General features: G+C 44.7%; 1 protein-coding gene across 6 annotated transcripts in view; it reads right to left on the bottom strand.

Annotated features, from left to right (window-relative positions):
- Nucleotides 1-1,088: 1,088 nt before the first annotated feature.
- Nucleotides 1,089-24,455, bottom strand: part of CSK (C-terminal Src kinase) — a 528,738-nt gene continuing 505,371 nt past the window's right edge. For all 6 annotated transcript variants that reach the window (XM_085643801.1, XM_085643797.1, XM_085643802.1 and 3 more), the window contains 2 exons: nt 5,892-5,978; nt 1,089-4,173 (listed from right to left, as the gene is read on the bottom strand). In XM_085643801.1, coding sequence (XP_085499927.1) covers nt 3,991-4,173; nt 5,892-5,978 — 270 coding nt within the window. In that variant the 3' untranslated portion in view covers nt 1,089-3,990. The remainder of the gene's footprint in view (nt 4,174-5,891; nt 5,979-24,455) is intronic.

The following is a 24,455-nucleotide window of genomic DNA, read 5'->3' as shown; positions in this document are numbered from 1 at the left end:
TGTTCTGCTTGCAAACTCTAAGACGGTCCAAGTTTCCAAATTGTGTATGATACAATGAATGACATCAATACCTCACCCCCTTGAGGTCATTCTCACATGTCCCATAAAGCAGCAAATAAACCACAGCAGTAGTTGTTGATGAAAACTCACAACTTTGTTCTAGTCTTTCGATGATGCTCCATTAACTATAGATTCAGCAAATTCTTATACCAATAAATGAGGAGTTTTCCTCTTTGTGACATTTCTTTATGAAGCACAGACAGCGCAGATGGTGTTAGAAAGATTCTATGGTGGAGACCGTTTCCTTAAGCATACTGGATTGTGTGATCACACGTCTTTCCAGGTATGGATCAAACCAAAAACCTGAGAAGTTACAGTATTCTGAACACAACATTAGATTGAAGGAGAGTGAAACCCATGTTATCTTCAACAAGCTACAAACAAACTGTTTTGTGTGGAGAAAAAGGGCTGCCTAGTTAGATAATGACTTTCTCATACAGTGGATGTATATTTAATTCTACAAATATACCAGAGAGAGGTGGTTTTAGTTCACCACTCCAAACTTGTATAGATTTTAATGTGATACCTATCTTGCAGAAATTAATATTTTTGCTAACCAAGTTACATTATTGCTTTCCTTTTCCAGTAATTTAGCATATGTCCCCAAATACATTCAGGCAGTCCTGGTGATGCCAGTGCCTATTTCCATAGAGATAAAAATGTTTACTAGCCCAGGTAGAAGAATAGGTACACCCCATCCATTAGCTCAAACCACCATAATAAAAACATTTCAGTTTCATTTGTGCCTTACACCTCTCACTATATGTTCACTACATTTGTAATTTTCCTGATCCCAAGCACTTCGCAGGACTGCGTTGCGCTCACATTATTCAATTCATTCTTCTATGTATTTGCTCAGATAATAATACAATACGTTGAGAACTACAGTCTGCATGAAGTTGTTCTTACTTTGGTGCAATATAAATTTGTTGTATCACATTTAGCGCAGTGATGTGCACATAAGTAATACTAGAAAACTATACTTGAAATTTAGCCACCCGGTACAAAAGCAAAACGCTGACAACGGCCCATATGGAATGGTTTTATTACACATATACTCTGACCACTGGCAGCATATACGGAAATAGAAAGCAGTAGGTAGGAATGGGAAGGACGCTGCAGACTGCATGCAAACATTTCAACAAAGAAACACTTGTCCCTCGAAGGAGGATTTTTTCTTTTTTTTTACATTTTTGCAGTCGTTTTTTCGTTCTCTTTTACAATAAAAAAATGATTCGTACTTCAGTAAAACCCAGAACAGCCATTATTATTATTTCTTCCTTGATTTTAACAAAAACAGTAAAAAAAAATAATACAAGACAAAAGAACAAAAAGTTTAAAAAAACAACCCAAAAACACATTTGGACCGAAATTTAAGTCGCCTGTGGTGGTAGCTTTCTGCCTTAGGGAAGGGCGCCTTTGATAAGAGAAAATATGTTAGCCACCTCGTACGTCCATCTGAGTGCCAGTCTGATCTCATTTCACCTCTACTTGATTATGTGTGGTTCACCAAGGTGTGAAAATGAGGCACAGAACAAAAGACACTGGCATGACAACATGCGAGGGAAGCAATGGGTGCAAGAGGAAAAATCGAGTGTGGGAGGGTGAATGTGGAAAGAGTTTCAGAGTAAAGGGTGAAAGGACAACCACACAGGGAATGGGAGACAGCATGCTCCTACGAAGGACGGTGCCAAACTAATCTTACGTGCAACAGAATTAAATGTCTAGTTCTTCGAGGCACTTATGCCAAATATGAAGCACAGGTAACCTTGTATGCCCTCTCTAACTCAAAGCAAGTTTGTTTACTCTTGTACGAGACCTACTGGCTGTGTGCGTACAAGGCGTTCGTTAAAACATGCAATCAATTCCTCACAAGGCTATTTGAGTGGTGAGAGGGGCACAAGTCTCCGTAATGTGGAGTAATGGTTGACAGGAAGGCAATAGTGTTCACCACCCTCCTTTTCACCTCCTCCCAACTGGTAACACACATCAACAGAAACTTCTAACAATATTAGAATTTTCTTTCTAGGGTGTTTGATTAATTTCCTTGTGTGACTTAAAAATATAAACCCTACACCACCATTACAGACTTGAACACTGCTGAAACCCACCTTTCACAGCAACACACCCAAAAACATACAAGGGTGTAAGACTGCAGGTGTGGGTCCATAGGATCTGAAAGACAAAGTGCTCACAAGGGACAATGTGCAACACCTACCCTGCAGACACTATAAAGATGAGACACTTGATTTCACAGGCTGAGATGTACAGCAGAGGCTAAACCTTAGAATTCACGCAAAATGAAAAGCAGGAGATATTTTCGATTTAAAGATGCTGTTTAGAAGGGATGGGACAGAAAATATACAGGAGGAAATATTTAAGAGGAAAACATATTCCTTTCGATTTCCCTTAAGGAAGAATCCTAATTTATAGTGATCATCAGTTTGGGAATCCAGCACTCCCTTTTTACTTCATGAAACCTCAAATTGGAACCCTGTCAAAAAAGAAGACCGCAAACATGAGGGAGGGAAGAATTTATCCTGGCAAAAATCAGAATTTCAATCCATGCATTTTAGTTTAATAATTTTTCTTTTAAGATCAATTTCTGCAAAGGACTCTTTCTCATGGATTAAACACACCCAGAGTATAAGTCAAGAACACATGTCTTTCACCGGAAAGTTATTCTTTGGCTACTCTTTAACCCTCCCTCATTCATCCCAAATCAAAGACTGATCCTTTGTGCCTCTCCAGGATAACAACAGTGACACGCTTTTGCCATTTACCGGTACTGATACACAGGTGTCCCTTTCACCCCACACGCTTGCCCAATAGGCTGATGCACCTTATATTACTAGTTTGCCTTTTCTAGCGGTGGGGCAATTTGATCTCAAACTCCTTGAATGGCATCAAACAGCATGATCGATGAGACCTGGAACCTTCAATCAACAAGATAAGGAGATTTTGGAGGCTTGAAGTAGAACATACCAAGGTTAGTTCTCAAACCACCAAACAACTTATCTGCCGGGTACTATGGCTTCCGCTGTAAAAGAAAGTACATGTTAATAATGGCGTTATAGTTTGGAGCTGCTAATAATCCATAAAAATGGATTAGCAACTTTGATACTAGCAATAATGACCAAAGGGCCGGCCTTTGCAGTTTACAAATACCATAGTGGCTGACTTGCACTTAGTCCAGGCTGAAAAATACCACTTCTGGAGTCCTTGATGTTCATACAAAGCTAAGATCTGCCAGTAGGAAACAGCCACAAATCTCTCCGATTCCCAGACGTAACGAAGGGAAACAAAGGTTCTTGATTAGATATTCTTTTCCAGGTTTGCCAGAGTAATGTTCTTTTAACAATGGACACCCGACCAAGTAGGAGATGGTGAATACTAGGCTCTCTAATGAATAAAACAAAGATGTTGGTGCTTGAAGGACTCCAATTTTTTTTCTGCTGTCTCCCTTTCTCACTGAGAAAGATATGGAAGTAGCTTTTGCCTTCAATGCCCTTGTAATGTAATTTCTCTAGATGCCTGTTCCATCAGCGTAGTAGTAGAAGGGACTTGGTATGTGGGGATTATACATTCTCAATGCTGCAGACAAAAGCATGGGGCAGATTATAATGTGGGGGGATCGAGAAGTGTTGTAGGATATGTAAGGTTTAAGGCAGAGGCTGGGAAGGGCAAACCGATGAAGAAATGCCAGGACAACGAGGGAGGCGATCAGGGAATCTTTAGATATGTGCAGTTCAATATGCTTGTTTCCCTAAGAGTCCTTTTGCATCAATGCCAGAGCTCTTTTTACGCTCAGGTATCTCTTAAGTCTGTTACTTTCAAGTCCCATCTTCTCTTTTCTTCCCTCACCAGTGAGGATACACGGTCTGATGAAGTGGGGAAAAGTCTCTGAAGGAAGGGCCTTCAGGACCCGACTCACAGGTACAACTCCTTGGCTTTGATATGTTCTAGCTGTTCCCGCAGTTTTCTGAAGGTAGGTCGCATGTGGGGGTCCAAGATCCAGCACTGCTTCATTACCTCATACACCACGTGGGGGCAACCATCAGGGGACTCCATCTTGTACCCTTTTTCGACCCTTGGCACCACATCCTTTAGGGGCTAAGATATGGAAATAAAAGGTACATCAAGGCTAATCAATATCCTGTAAACCTTCCTCTTCTAGCAGTAGCAACGAAGCACATCAATCTTACTAAGGCTAAACAGACATATGTATTTTAAATAAAAATACACGCTTCTAACACTCCAAGATCTATCCAAGTATACACATATACATTGTGAAGAAAAGGCTACCTCGGTTCATCCTACATTGTAGATGCGAGTCTCCTATTTTGGTAAACTAGACCCTAGAATTCTGCTTCCATCACATTCAACACTCTTTAAACCCAAACTAAGATGTCTCCAATAATTCCCACTATTCTCCCACAAATTAAAAAGATGGCACTCTCCCACCCTAGGAGATGTTGTTTCATGCCACTTATCGTCTAAACATTCTACCGACACCACCGTCTCCAACCCTCCCAAACAGAGCGACCAAAACACACAGAACAGTGCTTTGTTTCAAAAACAGAGATTCAGTGCCTGATCACCTTAGACCCTACATTGGTTCCCACTGGAAGTGTGTAAATAATTTAAGATTCCCCACTTGGTCAGGATCACCTTGGTACGCTCCACTTCTAACTGCACTTCCAGAGCCATCATTCGGACTTCGCCATTGCCAACTTATAAGCTAATTAAGGTCATCACTTCATTGGTTAGATTTATGCACTACAGTGGCAGCATGTGGATTAAAATATCCCATCTGTGGAACTCTATACTTTGTTAGGTCACGCTCACACCTCCTGAGTTTCAGAAAGACGGTAAATAAAACAATGGCCCTGACTTTGCTAGACATTTCAATTCTGTCTTTTTCCCTCTTCTTGTGGGTCAACCATATCAAAGAAGAAACACTACAATACTCCACAATACCAAATATTTAGTTGTAAATGAGTGGCACGAAAGGACAATTGACTCATTCCTGTCTCAAGCTCAACTTTCTAAAGACATTGAGAAAACACTGGTTGCATGCATTTATTCGCTCCACCTAAACAGGACTCTCCCCATTTCTGAATGTTTGCAATGCTTGTGAAAATCAGACACGATAATTAAGCAAGTAGATATCACTAAGTGAAGTAGCTGCTTTCATGTGTCATAGGTTATGCTACCTCCGCCAAAAATGGGACCAATGTGCATCTCCCACTCAATACTACTCCTCTCAGATACTGTTTTTTCAAATTGCTTAATTCTATCCCCATTAGAATTGTATATTGACCAGTCACAGCTCCCTCTAGTCTCACACTCGCTCATCCTAAAACCTTCCTTTCTTTTACTTACTGTGGCAGTTATGCCTAGCCAGGTCAGCCTCAAAGTTCACTCTCGTTTCTTGAAGGACTCGTCTCTATTCTCGTTATGTTCAGACGTATATCTAACTCGCACTTGGATATGACTGCTCGCACCAGAGTACCATTAGTCAACATAATAATGGGCATGTCCATCTTTCACCTACATAATTCCCTTGATTCTGGACTAGCACCTAACCTGTTATTTGTTAATGGATATTTGGAGGAAGAAGTGTCCTACTTCCCACATCCATCGAATATCATCCATAAGCAGATTGGACTCATCCCACCATTTCCCATATTAGCAACCAATAGGACTGCCTAGTCCTAGCACACCACTCTTAAATAGTAGAAGGCACTTTGCAGCAACAACGTTTACTCATACAGTAATCCAAATAGTTACAGATCATAACATGATTTGAAAATGTCCGTCATACTTACAATTCTAGGGTAAGGCACACGTCCGAAAGAGTAAATTTCCCAGAGCAAGATTCCAAAGCTCCATACATCAGATTTCGTTGAGAAATTCTAAAAATAAGAAAAAACAAAAACAAGCATGGAGCTTAATGGTAATGCTAGGTTCGGAGATAAGGACAACGTATACCAGTTAATAGTGCACCTCACCTACGGGAGGGCGAGCAACACATTTTTACTTTCTTTATGCACTTTTGGCTGATCAGTGGCTCATCAATGCTGCTTTTTACTCCGGTTCCATTATAATTTGGTATTCTGCTCTAACATGCCCTCTTTTGGTGCACATTTGTTCTTTACTTGGGAAGCATTAGCTTGCTAAATTAGCTGCAAAACTCTTGAACTACTTTAGCGACGTACGAAAGCGGGAGGAGGGGGTGAAAGTCCCATTGCACATTTTGGGATGTTTCATGGCTACATTAGTGGAATGGGGTACTTGGGGAACTTCAATTCTGTGATTCATAACATTTGGGAGCATATAAGTCTCCGGAGTGTTTCCAAAAGCAATGTGGGAACATTATGGAACATAGAGGTGGCACCATGTATTTTGGGTTGTAGTTTGGATGCTGGAGGAGGCAAATAAAAAAATACAGAGCACCATAGGCCACATTATCCTACCAACACCCATTCGCGCCAACCTTTTTTTATTTTGCTCACTCAGATATGATTGGAGAAATTAAAGACAATTAGGTTAGGTCACAGGAACATTAATACGGTCACATAAATCCTTCAAATAACCTTATCCTTCAAATAACCTTCTCCATCTAACTTTATTTGGTGTTCAGGAATTTTAAGGAAATCTGCTAATATGTGACAAACGCAAGTGTTTCCGGAGGTCTCCCAGGCACACTTTCACTTATTTCTGCTACCTCTCACCGCACTAAGATTGCACATCAACAAACCTGTACTATAGGTGGTAAAGTAGCATAGTATGGTAGAGTACCTCATAGAAAGGTCCAGAGATCCAGGGCTGTCTTGACGGCGATCCTGATCGGGCTCCAGTACTCTAAAACATCTATCTCCACAGTCAAGAGATAATCAGGACACTAGGGAATGCTTCACATGTTTATTCGTGCAAAGATTCTGCATACCAACGCATTTCAGCTCTCGTCTTGTTCTTGACTGTGGGAATAGTAGTTGGGAGTATGGTAGAGTATTGTGTGCATTGACCATGATAAAAGTAAGTAAGGCTGGCATATTCACTTCTCTTCCAAAGTTTAGTTCACAAGGACTCCTCAAGTGCAAACCCACACAGCTCTCTACAGTGATAAGGAATTTAAAGAGAACACATCCCTTCTTTTTTAGTGTTATGAATACTTTTAGGCACAAGTATACACTTATATCACACTTTTATATAGCAGCTGAATAAGTCCGAGCATACTACCATTTATACTACTCTTTCCTTAGAAAGCTGGATCCTGACTGCACATCACTCTACTTCAACCACTCCTCCTTTAGTGATGAAGGATCTTCCCAAATACATACCTATTTTCACCCATCACACTATTAGTAAATAGCTACACTCAAGGTAAAACCAGTCTGCTCTACCACACTGACTGTCTGCTGAAGGTCTTCCCAGTACAGGGATGGAACTGCAGTTCTCAATTTGTTTTCTGGGAAGGATGGTTTCACTTTCCTTAGTAGAGAAAGTTGGTACCAGGCTGCCTTGGCGATACATTCCTTGAGGGGAAGGTCTGTGTCCAGAGTGAATCAGAGTATCTTGGTATTGGGTAAAAGTTGGAGTTCAACTCCATCCAGGTTCATGTACTGAGCAAGGTTTGTATTGGTTGTTGCTTGCTCTCTGGTAAGTGCAGAAAATCTGTTTTAGTTGGATAGAGCTTCAAGTGGGTGCTGGACATTCAGATCTGGAATAGTTGCAGGAAGAATCTGAAACATGAGCTGTCTAGTGCAGAGGGCACAATTAGAGTGGTGTGTTAAGTGTATTGGTGAATTTTGATGCTGTTATTTGTAAGTAGAGTCGCAAGAGTCTCCGTGAAGGGGACAACTTCGGGAGACTGTAGGTGAGAGAGATCTTTTGAAGCTGTTTTGAGGTGTGGAGGTACACATGTGAATGAACTGGTGGTGTTCACTGCATAGGTAAGATGAGACAGTGAGTCCCATTCAATACATCAAGTTGTGGATGAGGGTTAGATGGTTGATTGGGTCAAAGACAGCTAAGACGTCCAGCAATATCCTGAGGCAGTGGTCATATTTATCTGTGGTCAATAGGGCGTGATCTACAATTTATAAATTAGCTAGCTATGTGCTGCAGTGTGATCTAAAGCGGAATTGTTTATGCTAGAAATGGTTGCTAGTTATGTGATTTCGGACTTGTATGAAGAATGCTTTTTTTTTGTGCATGACGTTACAACTGATGCCTTTACCACGCAGCCTTTCCCACGCATGGTAATTATGCGTAAGGTAAGTAAAACTCAATCTATAATATATTAATTTAAAATTCACTTTGTTTGTTTTTGTTGTTCTTAATTTATTCCTGCATTGCCTCTTACCATACATACAAGGAACATATGGAGGGGAATGGTAAAGATCATAGCCTTCTTCAAATGTTGATCATCCATCATATTAGTGATAGTCCAGGCAGGGCTTTCAAAAGATCTGTTTTACATTATTCTATCTATTGTGAACTAGGTGAAAAGACCAACAAGATCTTGATATTTCTGATAATATAGCATAGAATGACTGATTGTCAGCAAAAAAGATGGAACTACTCGGCTGTGATTGAGTATTCATTCTTAGTTTTCCACTAGATGCCATATTTCAATGCAGAGAAGGTATTTGACTGCATGTCTTGGCAATACTTTTGGTAAGTTATGGATTGGATAGTTATTTGGACAATTTTATCAAACTTGTTCTGGCAGCAAAATCCACGCTCACAGCCTTATCTAGGTAAGAAAATTACTCGGAATGCGGAAGGGTGGACAGTCATCTGACACTCTTTATACACATTGTACATAGACCATTTTTCTGACACAGCTAATCGCTCATACAGAAATTACACTTGTGAGATATAGAGGTATCACTATTCCGACCATGGTGCATGCACATGATACTGCTGTTCACACAACCGATCAGCCTACTACATTACCTTCAAAAGAAAAAACTGATGCAATGTTTGACTGATATGCCAATCAGAAAATGAACATTTAGTAGATTCAACTTGCTGGTGGTTTGGAATGAAAGGAAGTAAAGTTAAATACTAGTAACAACAATTCTTCATTGCGTGAACTTCAGTGAAGTGATGAAAACTTGAACAGACCAAGCCATGTGCAGGATCGCAGAGCACTTTCCAACATATACTATTCCTGTTTTTCAGAAGGAGTTTTTCAGACAATTTGAAGGCTTTTTCAGCTTAGTGCCAATGGTTTTTATTATTTAAAAAAATCGGACAGTTCAGATTTTAACTTTATATACAGCAAACTATACTGCTTCGCTTTACTAATTTTTTTAAAAGGAAAACAAAGAATTACACTAGACAAGCAGTAGGTCCAAAGAGCTAAAATCTCACAATAAACCTTTAAGGTAGCTATATTCTCCAATATCCTGTAATGACAGGCGATTTAGGTCATTTTATGGGTAATTTAAGGATCCCAACTATACAAGATTCCCCATCCTAAAGCGGACACTAGGAAGGAGAATGGCTTGTGTATAATTTTAGTTAAGAGTCCCACAAAGATGATCTAGGAGTATAAGTAATTAACTTCACTAAGCCTGCAAGCTAAAGTAATAACTACTATGGCAGCTGTTTTCAAGGGAAGATGCTGCAAAGAAGCCGTATGAAAGGGTTGCTATTGGGGCTACTTTAACTTTGTTAGACCTCGGTTTAGTTCCCATGGAGGAATTGTCTATCTTATTTGAGCAAAATTTTCCTTATGACTTCAAAGACTAATGGAAACCCTTTCATCGATGCTCCTCTTCCTAATGTCAAGCACTTAACTTGGAAAAGTGTTAACTTGATAAATTAGAATTGCAAAGGTCCCATGTGGGACATGTAAATGGCTGCAATCCAAACCAATGTGAAACATATCAGAGCTTGGAACCAAAGCATTATCACTTTAAACATTATGATTGAAAGCTGTTTTACACATTGAAAGTAGCCCATTTTAAATGTACCAAAGCTCCCCATTGTTCTAAAATGTAGTTATTTTATGTCACTTAGCTAGAAGAGAGCTTCAAAGAACAGATAAAATCAGAACATGATCACTAACTAAACAGTGAGATCCTTTGATGAAAATCTGCACTTATGTTTTGTAAACAAACTTTATTGGGCATTTGTAAGGCATGTACCAGTACATTATGGACGTTTGCATGGCTGTGTAAGAAATCCTAATCACACTCTTGACATATATATAACTCAGTATTATATTATTAGCATCCATATTCATTCAATTTGTCCTCAAAAGCTTCAGTATCGGGTAGTTGCAAATAACATGTCAATAAATGGTACAGTGGTTAATTCAGCCCCCTACCCTCTGCACAAATTCCCTTCTCCATCTGCCTATGTTAGGACATTCCTTGTCTTCTAATGACTCATAATATCTTGTTTCGCTAGTATTAATCCCAGGCCCTGTAAGGAAAATGCTACTTACCAGTATGCATCTGTTCTTGGCATGTAGATCTGCACATCCACACACTAAGCATAGATCGCCAACTGGTGTTGGGCCCGGATGTTTGCACTTGTTTTTGTCTTGGAAAAGTCTTTGGAAGTCACGAGATAGGTGGTGACTCCTTTGGATGATAGTGCGCATGGGCATCGGCTCCAACTTCAGATTGTTTTTTGCCAGCAGGGAAATGATGGAGTTTTGTGAGAAACAGAAAAGATGCCCATGTATGCTGTATCTAAATAAGATAATACTGGAACAGATAAAGGTAGCCGGGGAGGTGGGTGGGCGTGTGTGGATCTGCAGCTCTACATGCCAAGAACAGATGCATACTGGTAAGTAGCATTTTCCGTTCGAGGCATATGAGCTGCAGATCACACACTAAGCATAGATTGTATAGCAGTACCCTTCCTTAGCGGCGACCACCAGTATCTGTTGCAGTAGTTTGAAATAATGTTTTGAGTACAGCCTGGCCCACATTAGCTTGCTGTTTTGTTTGCACATCTACACAATAGTGCTTTGTGAAGGTGTGCGGTGTAGACCATGTAAGCTGCTTTAAAGATGTCATGTAAGGAAATGTTCCCTGAAAATGCCACTGAAGCCCCTATCTTTCAGGTAGAGTGGGCTTTAGGGGGAACGGATAATGTTCGTTTTGCTTTGTGATAGCAAATCTGTATGCATTTGACTATCCACCTTGCTATCCCAGATTTTTATATGGGGTTGCCTTTATGTGGTGGTGAGAAGGATACGAAAAGTTGTTTTGCCTTGCGAAAAGGTTTTGTTCTCTCAATGTAATAAAGCAGAGCTCTTTTGACATCCAGAGTGTGAAGAGCTCTTTCTGCGACTGTTTGTGTTTGCGAGAAAAACACTGGCAAATCTACAGACTGATTGAGGTGGAAGGGAGAAATAACCTTAGGGAGGATTTTAGGATTAGTTCGTAGAACAACTTTATTATGATGTATTTGTAAAAAAGGCTCCTGAATGGTTAGTGCTTGGAGCTCACGTAGGGCCATATGTAGGTAAATTATATTTACCGATTCTTAAATACCGAATTTTACCGATTCGGTATTTATGAATCGGTAAATGTAATGTAGGTAACCAATCGGTAATTATTACCAATTCGGTAAATATCGGTATTTAAGAATCGGTATTTACCGAATCGGTAATAATGCATCCCTTCCCATTCATTCCTATGGGCCTGGAGGCCCATAGGAATGAATGGGAAGCCAGTTACCATTACCGATTCGGTAAATACCGAATCGGTAATAGGGGAGGCATTATCATGGGTGGCAGGGTGTCACATTGACACCTTGTTGCATGCATGTGTGCACATGTGGCGCACATACATGCCCTAAGGGCATGTATGTCTGCCACATTGCACTTTTCAAATAGCACAAAAATGCTTTTTGAAAGGTATTCGTCATTTACCATCAACTAGTAGTTGGTGGTAAATAACGAATCCAGACACCAATGATGCACTCACTTGAGTGCCCCCTACATAGCATTTCTGGATTCGGTATTTACCGAATCGGTATTTTACCGATTTCTTAATTTCCGAATCGGTAAATACCGAATCCAGAAAATCAGCCACCTACATCGCAAATGCCTAAATACCGGTCGGTAACGGGATATTTACCGAATTTCGGCAGTTACCGACCGGTATTTGGCTTCCTACATGAGGCCCTAACTCTTCTAAGAGAAGTGATGGCCAATAAAAAAGCAACTTTCCATGTTAAGAATTGTAGCTTACCTTTATGTAGAGGTTCAAATGGAGGACCCATTAGTCTTGTGAGAACTATGTTTAAATTCCACAAAGGTGAGGGTTGTACTCTGGGAGGAATTATTCTTTTGAGGCCTTCCATAAATGCTTTGATGGCAGGTACTCTGAAAAGTGATAAGTGTTGCCTAATTTGTAAATAGGCCGCTATGGCAGCGAGGGGCAACCTGATAGATGTATATGCCAATTTACACTTTTGGAGATGTAGCAGGTAACCTATGATGTGTTGGATAGACACATCTAGGGGATTGATGGTGTTATTGTAATATATAACAAATCTTTTCCACTTGGCTGCATAGCAGGCTCTAGTGGTGGGACGTCTAGCCTCTTTAATAACATTCATACAGTAAGGTGACCGAATTTTAAGACCTCAGGAGCCAGATCGCAAGGTTGAGCTGAGCTGGGTCCGGGTGTCTGATCTCTCCACGGTTCTGGGTTAAGAGGTGTGGGGAGAGGTGCAGTTTTTGGTGCGGAACCACAGATAGTTCCAGTAATGTGGTGTACCACGGTTGTCTGGCCCAAGTTGGAGCAACTAGAATGAGAGTCAGTGAGTGTTGCGGTAGCTTTCGCACCACCAGTGGAATGAGTGGGAGAGGCGGAAAAGCGTACGCAAATCTGCCTGACAAATTCATCCATATCGCATTGCCTTTGGACAATGGGTGTGGGAATCTGGCGGCAAAGCTTGGGCATTTGGCGTTTTCGCGTGTGGCGAAGAGGTCTATGTGTGGTTAGCCCCACATTTGAAAAAATGGTTGAAGAACTTGTGGATGAAGTTTTGTTTATGAGGGTTTGCATGCTTGCTATCCTGGCTGAACTGGGATAAGCAAGTGCTTTTGAGGTGTCTATTGTGGCACCTGGGTACTGTTGTATGTGGGACGGTTGTAGATAAGACTGCGTGGTTTATCGTGGAGCAGTTGAATAGTGGCGTGAGTGTGGTGTATGCACCGACTATATGAGCTGGCTTTTATGAGCCAGTCGTCCAGATATGGGAAGACGTGAATGTGCTGTCTTCTTAGATGAGCTGCCACTACCACCAGGCACTTGGTGAATACCCGGGGTGCTGTGGTGACTCCGAAAGGGAGTACTTTGAATTGGTAGAGTTGACCGTCCACTACGAACCGGAGATATTTCCTGTGAGATGTGCGAATGGGAATATGAAAGTAGGCGTCCTTCAGATCTAGAGTAGGAAGGAAGTCACCTTGTGAAAGAAGAGGAAGGACCTGCTGAAGTGTGACCATGTGAAAATGGTCTCACTGTATGTAGAGGTTTAAGGATCTGAGGTCTAGAATAGGTCTCAGAGCCGTACTTTTTTGGTATGAGAAATACAGAGAGTAAATTCCTGTGTTTTGTTGGTGCAGGGGAACTGGTTCTATTGTACTCTTTTGTAGGAGGGAGATTACTTCCTGCTTGAGCAGTGATAAATGTTCTAACGACATTGGGCGCTGTTTGGGTGGTATGTTGGGGGGGGGGGGGGGGGGGAGGAGGAGGACGAAGAGGTGAGTTCTAGACAGTAGCCCGATTGAATGATTAGTCTCACCCTCCTGTCTGTGGTGATGTTGGTCCAAACAGGCAGGAATTGTTGTAATCTTCCCCCGACTGGAGTGGAATGGGCCAGGGTGAGGGAGGAGGGGGGGGGGGTGGAGAGGGTGGGAAGTCATTGGGTAGGGGGCGTGGCAGAGCAGGTGTTGTTGGTCTTGCCTCTACCTTTGTTATTGTAGCCTCCTCTCTGGTAACCTCTGGTGAATGTAGGCTGGGTGGGAGTCTTATAAGAGGTGGAGGGGTTGTCAGAGGAGTAGCCTCTGGAGGTGCCCTTGTAAGAGGGACGACGAAAGGAATGTCTGGGAGCTTGCGATTGCAAGGCTCCCATTGATTTAGCTGTTTCCGTGTCCTCCTTCATCTTTTGAAGGGATGAATCAACATTAGGGCCAAATAAGTGTTCCTGATCGAATGGTTGGTTCAAGATGGAACTTTGTACTTCAGGTTTAAAACCTGAAATGCGTAGCCAGACATGTCTAGACAGGAGAACACTTGTGTTGACAGCTCTGGAGGCGGTATCTGCCACGTCCAGCGCGCAACGAATGGAGGTATTGGTGAGGAGTTTCCCCTCTTGTATAAGGTGATTGGCTTCATCCTTATATTTGTCCGGGCGGTGTTGCAATAGGGTTTCAAGTTGGTCGTAATGTGCCCTATCGTACCTGGCTAACAGTGCTTGAGTGTTGGCGATACGCCAAATGTTAGCTGCCTGTGAAGCGGTTCTTTTGCCAGAGGTGTCTAAGAGTTTGGACTCTTTATCGGCGGGTGGCGTTTCCCCTGATGTTTGAGAGTTGGCCCTCTTTCTAGTGTTCGAGACGACAAAGGAGTCTAGTGGTACGGGGCTCTTAATGTACGCTGGGTCTGCTGGGCAGCCTCGTATATTTTCTCGATTCTGGGGTTAATAACCCTAGTCCTAACAGAATCTTTAAATTCTTCAGGTGCATGCTTGGTAACTCCTTTTAGCATGGGCAGAATAGTGGTGGACCTTTGTGGGTTATCAAAGGTGTCCATAAGGAAATCCTCTTCCACAGGGTCAGTATGCAAGTCAACCCCGTGGTATTGGGCAGCTCTGTGTAGAAGCTGGTGAAAACCCATTGTGTTCTCCGGAGGGGAAGGCCTGGAGGGGTAGATGTCATCCTGTGGAACATTAGGGACATCTGGCGTACTATAATCGTCCCTGGGGTCAGGGGAATATGGTGGATCCTCTAGTGGTTCATCATCCGCCCCCCTTCCTATATCACCAGAGGTGTCATCATCATCATCCACTGGTGGAGGAGATGGTGTAGGAGAATGTGGTGGAGGTGGGGGAGGAGGAGGTGGTTGAGAAGGGACCCTGAGGGGAGATGTGGCAATGTCCCTTTTTTTAGGTGGTGGAGCCGGTACAGGGGTATCCAATGGTCTCTTCTTTGTACTTTAAGTCAGCTGACCAGTTTTAGGGTCTTTTAGATGAGTTTTCTGTTTAGGGTCTGGATTAAATAGCTCTTCTGATAGAGGTTGGTCTTTCGGTGGCAGACTTGCGCGGCACCGACTCGGGTTTGTGCTCCTTTGGCTTGGAACTGTGATGTTTTACAGTCTCTGTGGCCGCTTGTGAAACAGGGTGTTTTTTCAGAACCGAGGCTTTTTTCGGCTCCGAAGGGTGTGAATCCGAAGCTTTAGGGATCGGCTTTTTGCTCGGCTCTGAGTGTTTCTTCGGAGTCGATGGGCGGTGCCTGTAGATTTCGGTGCCGAGTGCTTGGATGTGGAGGCAGTGATCGGCACGGAGGAGGAGGACAGCTTCTTTTTCGGTGCCGGTGATCGCTCAGTACTGATGGTAGACTGACTCAAGCCCGAGTCGCCTGAAGGCTTAGTAGGCTTCTTTGCCGGGCCCGAGGGAGGGGCTTGGGAAGCAGTCTCTCTGTGTGCACCTGGGCCCGAAGGTGAAGGTGTGTCAGAAGCCTTTTTCAATGGTGCAGTGAGGGGGTCGGGGTCGACGTCTTTACTTACGACCTGCTGCCCAGGAGTGATGTCCTCGATGTAGGGAGTCATCGGCATCGGAGGCGCTGACGGAGCCTTCTTCAATTCGCTCCTGTTCAGGTACATCGACACCCTCCTGGAAGATGTCATTGGGAATGGGCACCGACGAGCGAGCCATTGTTCTCCTGGGTCGACGATCTCGAATGGTCTTTTTCGAGCGGAAAGAGGCACAAGCTGAACAGTCTCTGGCCTCGTGCTCCGGAGATAAGCAGAGGTTGCACACCTCATGCAGATTGGTGTGGGTAAACTTCTTGAATGGCGTTCTTTCCATGAGCCAGATACCAAGACCCAGGTAGGCCCGAAGGCCTTCGTCGCCGACCGGAATCGAGGACTTCGATGTGGAAGAGATGTGCGACGACTAGGGATCGCGATCGACAACAATACCGGAGAAGGGTGAAGGATTGCACGTCAAGAGTGGAATCGGTGACGGTTCCGAACTGGAGCGCGAGAAACACTTCCGAGCCCGATGGAGGAAATAAACAATCTGAAGATGGAGCAGATGCCCATGCGCACGATCATCAAAAGGAGGAGTCGCCTACCTCGTGAATTCCAAACAATTTTTCAAGACAAAAACAAGTGCAAACATCCGGGCCCAACACCAGATGGCGATCTATGCTTAGTGTGTGATCTGCAGCTCATATGCCTCGAACATTGCTTGTTACCTTGTTCTTGGAAGTGTGTGGGAATCTGTGTAGTAAACAGTATGCTGCTGTCATGGTCACTTTTTCGGTAATTTCGACTAGTGTTTCCATCACCTCCCTCTAGTAAGTCCCTATTTCCGGGCAACTCCAAAACATATGGAGGAACTCCGCGTCTAACTCGCCACAGTAGGGACAGGCTGCTGTGGTCATGATGAGGTACTTCGTAATGCGCCCTGGGGTAAGGTCTGCCCTATGAAATACATAAAAGTTTACCAGTTGGAATCCAGCATTTCTAGTGACCTGGCCGACCCTCTCCGTTAGCTCTCCCCATACTTTCTCCTCTATAGTTTCTCCCAGGTCCTCTTCCCACTTCTGCTGCAGCTCATTAAGTTGAAGTAGTGTTGCCCGACTCAGCTTCCTATATAAGCAGGTGACTGCCTTAAAATTTAAATCTGCACTTATGCCGCATGACATACTTTTAATAACTCAAATACATACATTTGATTGATACAGCATCACTGATATATATAAACAAGCATTGGCATAGCCAATAGGTCTCACCTTTGGGACCTTACAAGTGTCTATCTAGAGCTATTGATGTTTGTAAGTTTGGCTATATTTTGATGGCATATTGTAGTAATTAGTATAATATTTATAGAGAATGTTCTAGATAGAAAATGAAAGTTCGATTATATTGTTAGTATAGGGGGTTAGAAATATATTTGTGTGAAACAGAGGTGGAGTTAGTATGCGATGAGAGTAAATGAATACAAATAATTATACCTTGAGGTAGTATAAAGAGTTATTGAGATTGTCTTAAATTGTGTATGAGTTTAAGAGATAAAGAGTTTGAGAAAGATGGAATTATAGTGGGGTGTAGTAGATAGTGAGTTATAATAGTTGTTATTTTAGGAGATAGCAAAATAATTTTAGTATCAGTGCTTGTGAGATTTTTAAGTAGAGTAGGAGTTTCTGCAAATTTGAAGAGTAGTGGCGTGGAGTACAGCAGAGTGGCGTGGAGTACAGCAGAGCGGTGTGGAGTAAAGCAGATTGGTGTTGACTGGAGTCTAGTAAACCAAAGGGGCGTGGAACAAAGTAGAGTGGTGTTGAGCGGAGAGGAATAGAGTGAAGTGAAGTAAGTGGACTGGACTGGAGTCACGTGGAACCAGGAAGGAACCAGGCGATGCCGTGGAGATTGCAGGTGAAGAGGTGAAGCTTGTCGCAGCAGCCACGAGTACCAGGAGACGTCGAGGACGACCAGGACCAGGAGGCGAGCTGTCCCACGAAGGCTCTTGCTGTCGGCGGCGTCGAAGTCAAACTAGGACTCACCAAGCCTTGGCAAGCGGAACCCACGAAGAATGGAGGACTTGCTTCTGGTGCAGACCAGGAAGGTCTGGGGTGCTTCTCTTTTGCAGAGGAGCAGGAGCCAGTCTGGAGGAGCCAAACCAGCGGTGAAGATTCAAAGGTGTGTCGTCGCAAAGGCCGCTAGCCAACGGGCAAGCAACCGGACAGACGCGGCAAGCAGGAAAATGCAGAAGGGCCCCACGCAGGACTCGTGGAGTGTGGGGGGCTGATCTTCGGTGCAGATGGTGCTTGGGGTTGGGGCTTCTCAATCCCCGGTGCACAACTTCGAGGGTACCTCAAAAGCTGCGCTGGAAGATACTAGCCACTTTTCCCAGGTAGCCGGTCCCACTTCTCTCGTCGCCTCCACGGATCTCAGCTCTGCTGTGGATGTGGATCAGGGTCGGAGAAGTCTGAAAGTCAAGGCTCTGGTCGGGCTCTGCAGTCGGTCCCTCGTAGAACTTCAGCAAAGCAAAGGGTAAGTCTCTTGATGGTGCCTGTTTGCACAGGGTAGCCACTCCTTGGCCACAAGGGAGATTCTTCAGTCTCCTTCTTTCGTCGAATGTCGAAGGTCCAGAGTTTCTGTTCAAGTTGCAGGTTCAGGATAATCTAATCTCCTGGGGCCCAGCTACCACACTTATACTAATCTGGGGGGCTGGGTTGCCTGCTAGGTCACGCCTTATGGGTGGGACCTGGGAGGGGGGGTGGTTACACCCCCTTCCATTTGTCCAGTTTCGTGCCAGGACTGGGGCTGGAGTGCCCCAGCACCGGTTTGAACTGGACTATGCATGGGACACCTTGTGTGCCCCAGGCATGTCTCATTCCTTTCAGCCCTCCCTGCCCCAATACACTAAAGTCTGTCTGGGGAGGTGTTAGTACCTCCCCAAGCAGGAAACCTATTGTCCAAGCCTCCCTTGCTGGGATCACTCCCAGCAGCAGGAGGTCAGACTCGTGTCTGTGGCAGCAGCATCCATTTTGTGATGATGAGGCTTTGGTTAGAGTTAAACAGCAAAGTAGGATTTTAACATGTCTCTCCCTCTAGATCGGGGGAATAATATCCTCATCACCAGAAATGGTATGGGGGTATTATTCCAAAGTGTTAGACACCTTACACGACATGTTTTGATAAAGCCAAACCATAGTTACCATAACCGTTTAAGATTATAAGGCACTTTGAGAGTATATGGTAGGCTATATCATAGAACAGCTATAAGGACATGGTCTACGAGGAACGACTGCCGAGACTGACCAGCGCCGAGACTTCCAGACACCTCTAACCCAGATCCACATCTACAGCGAAGCGGAGACCCGTGGAGGCGACGAGGGACGTGGGACCGGCGACTTGGGAAAAGTGGCTAGTAACTGACTAGCGCGACTTCTGAGGCTTCCTCAAGGCTGTGCTTGGGGAATTGAGAAGCCCCCATCCCGAGCACCATCTGCAAAGAAGATCAGCTCCCCACACTTCACGTGTTCTGCGTGGGGCCCTTCTGCACCCGAGTTGCTCGACGTGTTGTCCGGTTGCTGGCCCGTTTGCTAGTGACCTCTGCGACGACGAACCTTTGTTTTCATCTTGCTGGTCCGGCTCCTCTTGACTGGCACCCACTCCTCTGTGAAAGAGAAGCACCCCAGACCTTCCTGGTCTGCACCAGAAGCAAGTCCTCCATTCTGTGTGGGTTCCGCTTGCAAAGGCTTGTTAGGTCCTAACTCGACATCGACGCCGCCGACAGCAAGAGCCTTCGTGGGACAGCTCACCTCCTGGTCCTGGTCGTCCTCGACGCCTCCTGGTACCCGTGGCTGCTGCGACAAGCTTCACCTCTTCACCTGCATCTTCACGACATCGCCTGGTTCCTTCCCGGCTCCTGGCTGGTGACCTAGACTCTGTCCCTTCTGCTTGCAGGTATCCTTCCTTCTTGATTCCATCCTTGGGATCCACCGGACACTTCACTGAATGCCTGTCAGCAACTTTCCTTCAGGCATCCATAGGAGTCAACGACGAAACACGACGCAAGTTCACACCTATGCACCCGCAGCCCGTGGGCTAGGTAACTTGAGTACTCCGGTGCTCACAAGGGTATTGACTATCCTAGGGTCTAGTTTCCAAGTCTCGACTTCCTAGCTATTCCAGAAGTGTCCTAAAACTGTTAAATTCTAATAACTTCTATTTCTATCGACTTTTACGCATTACGCGCGAGTGTTTCCACTCTGCACCTGAATCCCGTGGGCCTCCCAGTTCCTAACCTTTGGTAGTATAGTGTAGCCCCAGCGAATCCCTAGGCCTATCCTGTGTTCGTGACAGTGGTTCTTATACCACTTACTTAGTATATGGTTTGCGTGGCCCCTAAGGCCTAACTGTATTACTTTCCTGTGTGACTTAATGTATGCTTAAATAAGACTGTGTTGTACTTACCTCGAATCTCATAAAGAGTGCTGAGGGTTTGACTAGAATAAATACATTCTATTTTTATATATATCTGTTGTGGTGTCCTTTCATTTGGTATTCAAGGGATTACATATGGTAGAACAGCTGGTTTCACATGCCATACAGAGTTTAGCCTAAGACTGCTCTTGTCCATGCTACCACTAGGATAGCTGGTCTATAAGGTTGACTTTACAACCAATCACCATAAGGGTTGCTTGGACTGATACAAGGTGTACACTAGAACTAGTGACATCATATATCAGGCCAGCTTCTCACATTGGTGAGCAGCGGTTGGGATCTGAGCTTGCTGTTGCAATACCATTGTAATCTTGAGATACTAAATTGAAAGATCACACAGATATTGTTTAGGTACATATAACATAGATTATAAATACTTAAGTCCTACTGGACTTAGTGGTTGTAGGGCCTAGCACACCCCGACTACAACTACTAGAGAGGTTTAGTAGATACAACTAGTGTAGGTAGGTGCACACACCACACCCTCACTAGATCATGTCTCTGAGAGGAGATCAAGTTGATTCTCTCTCAGGAGGGGTAGATCCTAGAAAGATCCCCTCTAGATATGATACCCTAACTTTTCAGGAGATGAGACAATTGTGTACCTCAAGAAAGTTAAAACAGGGTTCAAACCCTACCCTCATTCAGCTAGTGGAGATCCTAGATGAGTATGATGCTCATAGGGCCTCCCAGGCTAGTACCCTAGGTACAGGTGAGGGTCTACCCACTACAGATGAGTCAGATGAGACTTCAGAAGATGAGGTAGACAGCCAGGTCAAAGATGGGAGACTTAGCCAGGCTAACTTAAGCCTACATGGGAGTCTGACTGGGGTCCCCCCATTCAGACCCTCAAGTAGACTTAACCAGAGAAGCAGGAGAGGAAGATCCCCTTCAAGGGAATCTATCCACTCCCATGTCTCTAATAGCTCCAATGCCTCTTCTCACAAGGGAATGACTTCTCCAGAGAGAAAAGAGCATCAGGCCAGAATGAGGGAAGTCAATCTGAGGATTGAAAGGGAAGAACTTGCCCTTGCCAAAGAGAGACTTGCTCTGGCCAGAGAGCAAAAGTTAAGTGGGCTAGGACCCACTGGTGGCAGCAACATTCCTAAAGATAGGGATAGGTCTTATGACCATAGAAACCTAAGCAAGGTAGTCCCCCCCATATCAGAATGGGGATGACATCCACAAGTGAATGACTGCTTTGGAGTGGGCCTGCAAAGTACAGCAGGTACCCCAGAGTCAGTGGGCAGCTATCTTGTGGCTCTCCTTTTCTGACAAAGGTAGAGACAAGCTCCTCACATTTAGTGATGAGGATGCTGACAATTACAAAGTCCTGAAGAGTGCTCTGATAGATGGGGTTGGCTTAACCACTGAGCAATATAGGTTGTTGTTCAGAGACACCCAGAAGACACAGACACAGGACTGGTCTGATTTTGTGGATTGTGCCACTAAGGCTTTGGAAGGTTGGTTAACTGGCAGCAAGGTGCAGGACTATACAGGATTGTACAACTTGATTATGAGGGAGCAGATCCTTAATAATTGTCAAAACCAGCTTCTCCATCAACACCTGGTAGACTCAGATTTGACCTCTCCCCAAGAATTGGGAAAGAGGGCAGATAAATGGGTCAGGACCAGGATTAGGCCTAAAAATCAGGGTGGTGACCAAAAGAAAGATACCACCAAGCCTCAAGAGAAGGGTGGGGATAAAACAAAAGAGAAATCTTCCTCAGGGCCCCAAAACTCCACACAGGGTGGTGGGTCCCAAGCTCCCTCCTCTACCACAGTTAAAAAGCCTTACTGCCATGAATGTAAAATTTCTGGGCATTGGAAAACTGACAGCAGTTGCCCAAAGGCTAAAAACAAAACTGTTCCTCCAATTACTCCTGTCACACCACCTATTACTGTCAGCAGTAATCCCCCAGGTGGTGGGAGTGCCCCAAAAAATTTGGTTGGGTTTTCTTGGGGAACACAGGTGGACCCTGGCTTAGCCAAGTCCCCTACAGCAGCTACTCTTGTCTGTGATGGTGGCATGGGGTTTGCCAACTTCACTGCCTGTCCCAACACTTTGGGTAGGTACAGACAGGAACCCTACATCAATGGTAGAAAAGCTGAGGCCTACAGAGACACTGGAGCTAGCATCACTATGGTGACTCACAGACTAGTTCCCTCTGAGCAGCTTCTGTCTGGTTTCTCATACCAGCTAACAAACATTGATGGCAAACAGAACAGTCATCCCATGGCAGAGGTATGTCTCAGCTGGGGAGGGGTCACTGGCCCTAAGAGGGTGGCAGTGTCCCCAACCTTGCCTGTAGACTGCTTACTGGGGAATGACTTTGAGCTCTCAGCTTGGGCTGGAGTTGAACAAGACACCCATTCTAAAATGGTAGGCCTTTCACAAAAGGGTAGTGGGGTTGTGCCAGCCACAACCCCTGTCCAAGTAGATTTCCTCCCTGAAAAGGTTGGAAGGGCAGTGGTAGCCACAGCCCAGGCAAAGACAGACTTCCCTGTAGAGATTGACAGAGCTGTGACAGTCACAGCTCAAACCCAAACTGAGTGCCTCCCTGGAAAGGTTAGCAAGTTTGTAATGGTCTCAGCCCATACTCAGACGGACACAGGTGTAGTGAAGCCTGAAACTATGGATCACTCCACACAAACAGAGAGTAGTAGGGAGGAAGAAAAGTCTCCCTCTCCCCAGACATTAGGAAAAGGTCAGCCTCCTCAGGGATCTGACCTCACCCCTTGTGAAGGAACTGGCCCAGAGATAGCCAGGCCTAGCCTGGCAGAGCCTCTGATGGCAGTGGACCCTTCCAAGGTGGGACCCAGTCTGGTGCAGGTAGCCTGCCTCTCTCTACCCTGCCTCAGTCAGCCCAGGGCTGCAGAGGTCAGGGAGGCCAGTGGACCCCAAGAGGGCCCCTGTCCACAAGAACCCCCCCCCATCAAAAGAATGAGGATTGCCTGGCTAGTAGCCCTAGCCAGGTGATGGTTAAAAACATTCCTGAGGGATCTCCTTTACAGGTAGTTAGGGACCTCCCCCAGAGGGATTCTGTTGGGCATAGGCAAACATGGGACCTTAGGGCCCCAAACCTGACCTGTCCCTCCAGTAAGCCCACCAAAGGGACCCAGCCTCCAGCTTTAGGTAGCCAGAGGCTGACCCTGAGAGCACAGTGCAACTCAGTTAAAGGAAGAAAGGCATCCATGGGGGAGGATGATTGGAGGAAGCTGAGGCCTCACTTTGAGGATACTCACTTCAGTACTCCATCTCAACACCAGCCTTTTACTTTGCAAAGACACACCAAAGGTAGAGATTCCCTATGGTGGAGACCCTATGATACCTTTAGGGTGAGGGATTGCTTAGTGGACCATGAGACAGGGGGTAACCATGCCAGAGCTGGTTCTTCCTTATATGGCCACTTAGGCAATATAGGCTTACCTGGTCAAGGGCAGCCTTATCTCCTTTCGTTTGGGGGGGGGGGTTGTGTAGGAAGGTGGATATCTGACTATGGTTACCCCCAACCTTTTGCCTAGTGTCAAGCTGGTTTTTCGACTTAGTTGGCCTGAGATCCTGCCATTCAGGGTCTCAGGCTGTCTGCTCTCTCTTTAAAATGGACTCCATGTACCCTAGGTACATACCCAATTGGTAAGGATCACCTTATTGGACCCTGTACAGTGTACCCTAGGTACCCAGGGCATAGATGTACCCTAGGCCTCCCAGGGGCTGCTGCATGTATTATGCCACCCCTGGCCTGGCCTTCCAATCAGACAACTGGCTGATCACTCAGCTGGGGCAAGGTTGTGTAATCACCCCTTACTTAGATATAGTATACCTATATCTACCCTTAAAATAGACACGTGTACCTGTGAGCCACTCCTATTGCAGGCCTTAACAATCCTGGAGGCAGAGTGCTTGGTAACATGTGAGATGGTGCTCTAGCATGAGCTGAGCCTGTCTGCAGCTTTCGGAACCATGTCCTTATAGCTGTTCTATGATATATCCTACCATATACTCTTAAAGGGCCTTATAATCTTAAACTGTTATGGTAACTATGGTTTGGTTTTATCAAAACATGTCGTGTAAGGTGTCTAACACTTTGGAATAATACCCCAATACCATTTCTGGTGATGAGGATATTATTCCCCCCTTCTAGAGGGAGACACATGTTAAAATCCTACTTT

Source organism: Triturus cristatus, chromosome 3_1 (assembly GCF_964204655.1).
Source record: "Triturus cristatus chromosome 3_1, aTriCri1.1, whole genome shotgun sequence".
NCBI lineage: Eukaryota > Metazoa > Chordata > Amphibia > Caudata > Salamandridae > Triturus > Triturus cristatus.
Note: the sequence above shows the minus strand (reverse complement) of the source record. Positions and strands in the feature narration are given on the sequence as shown.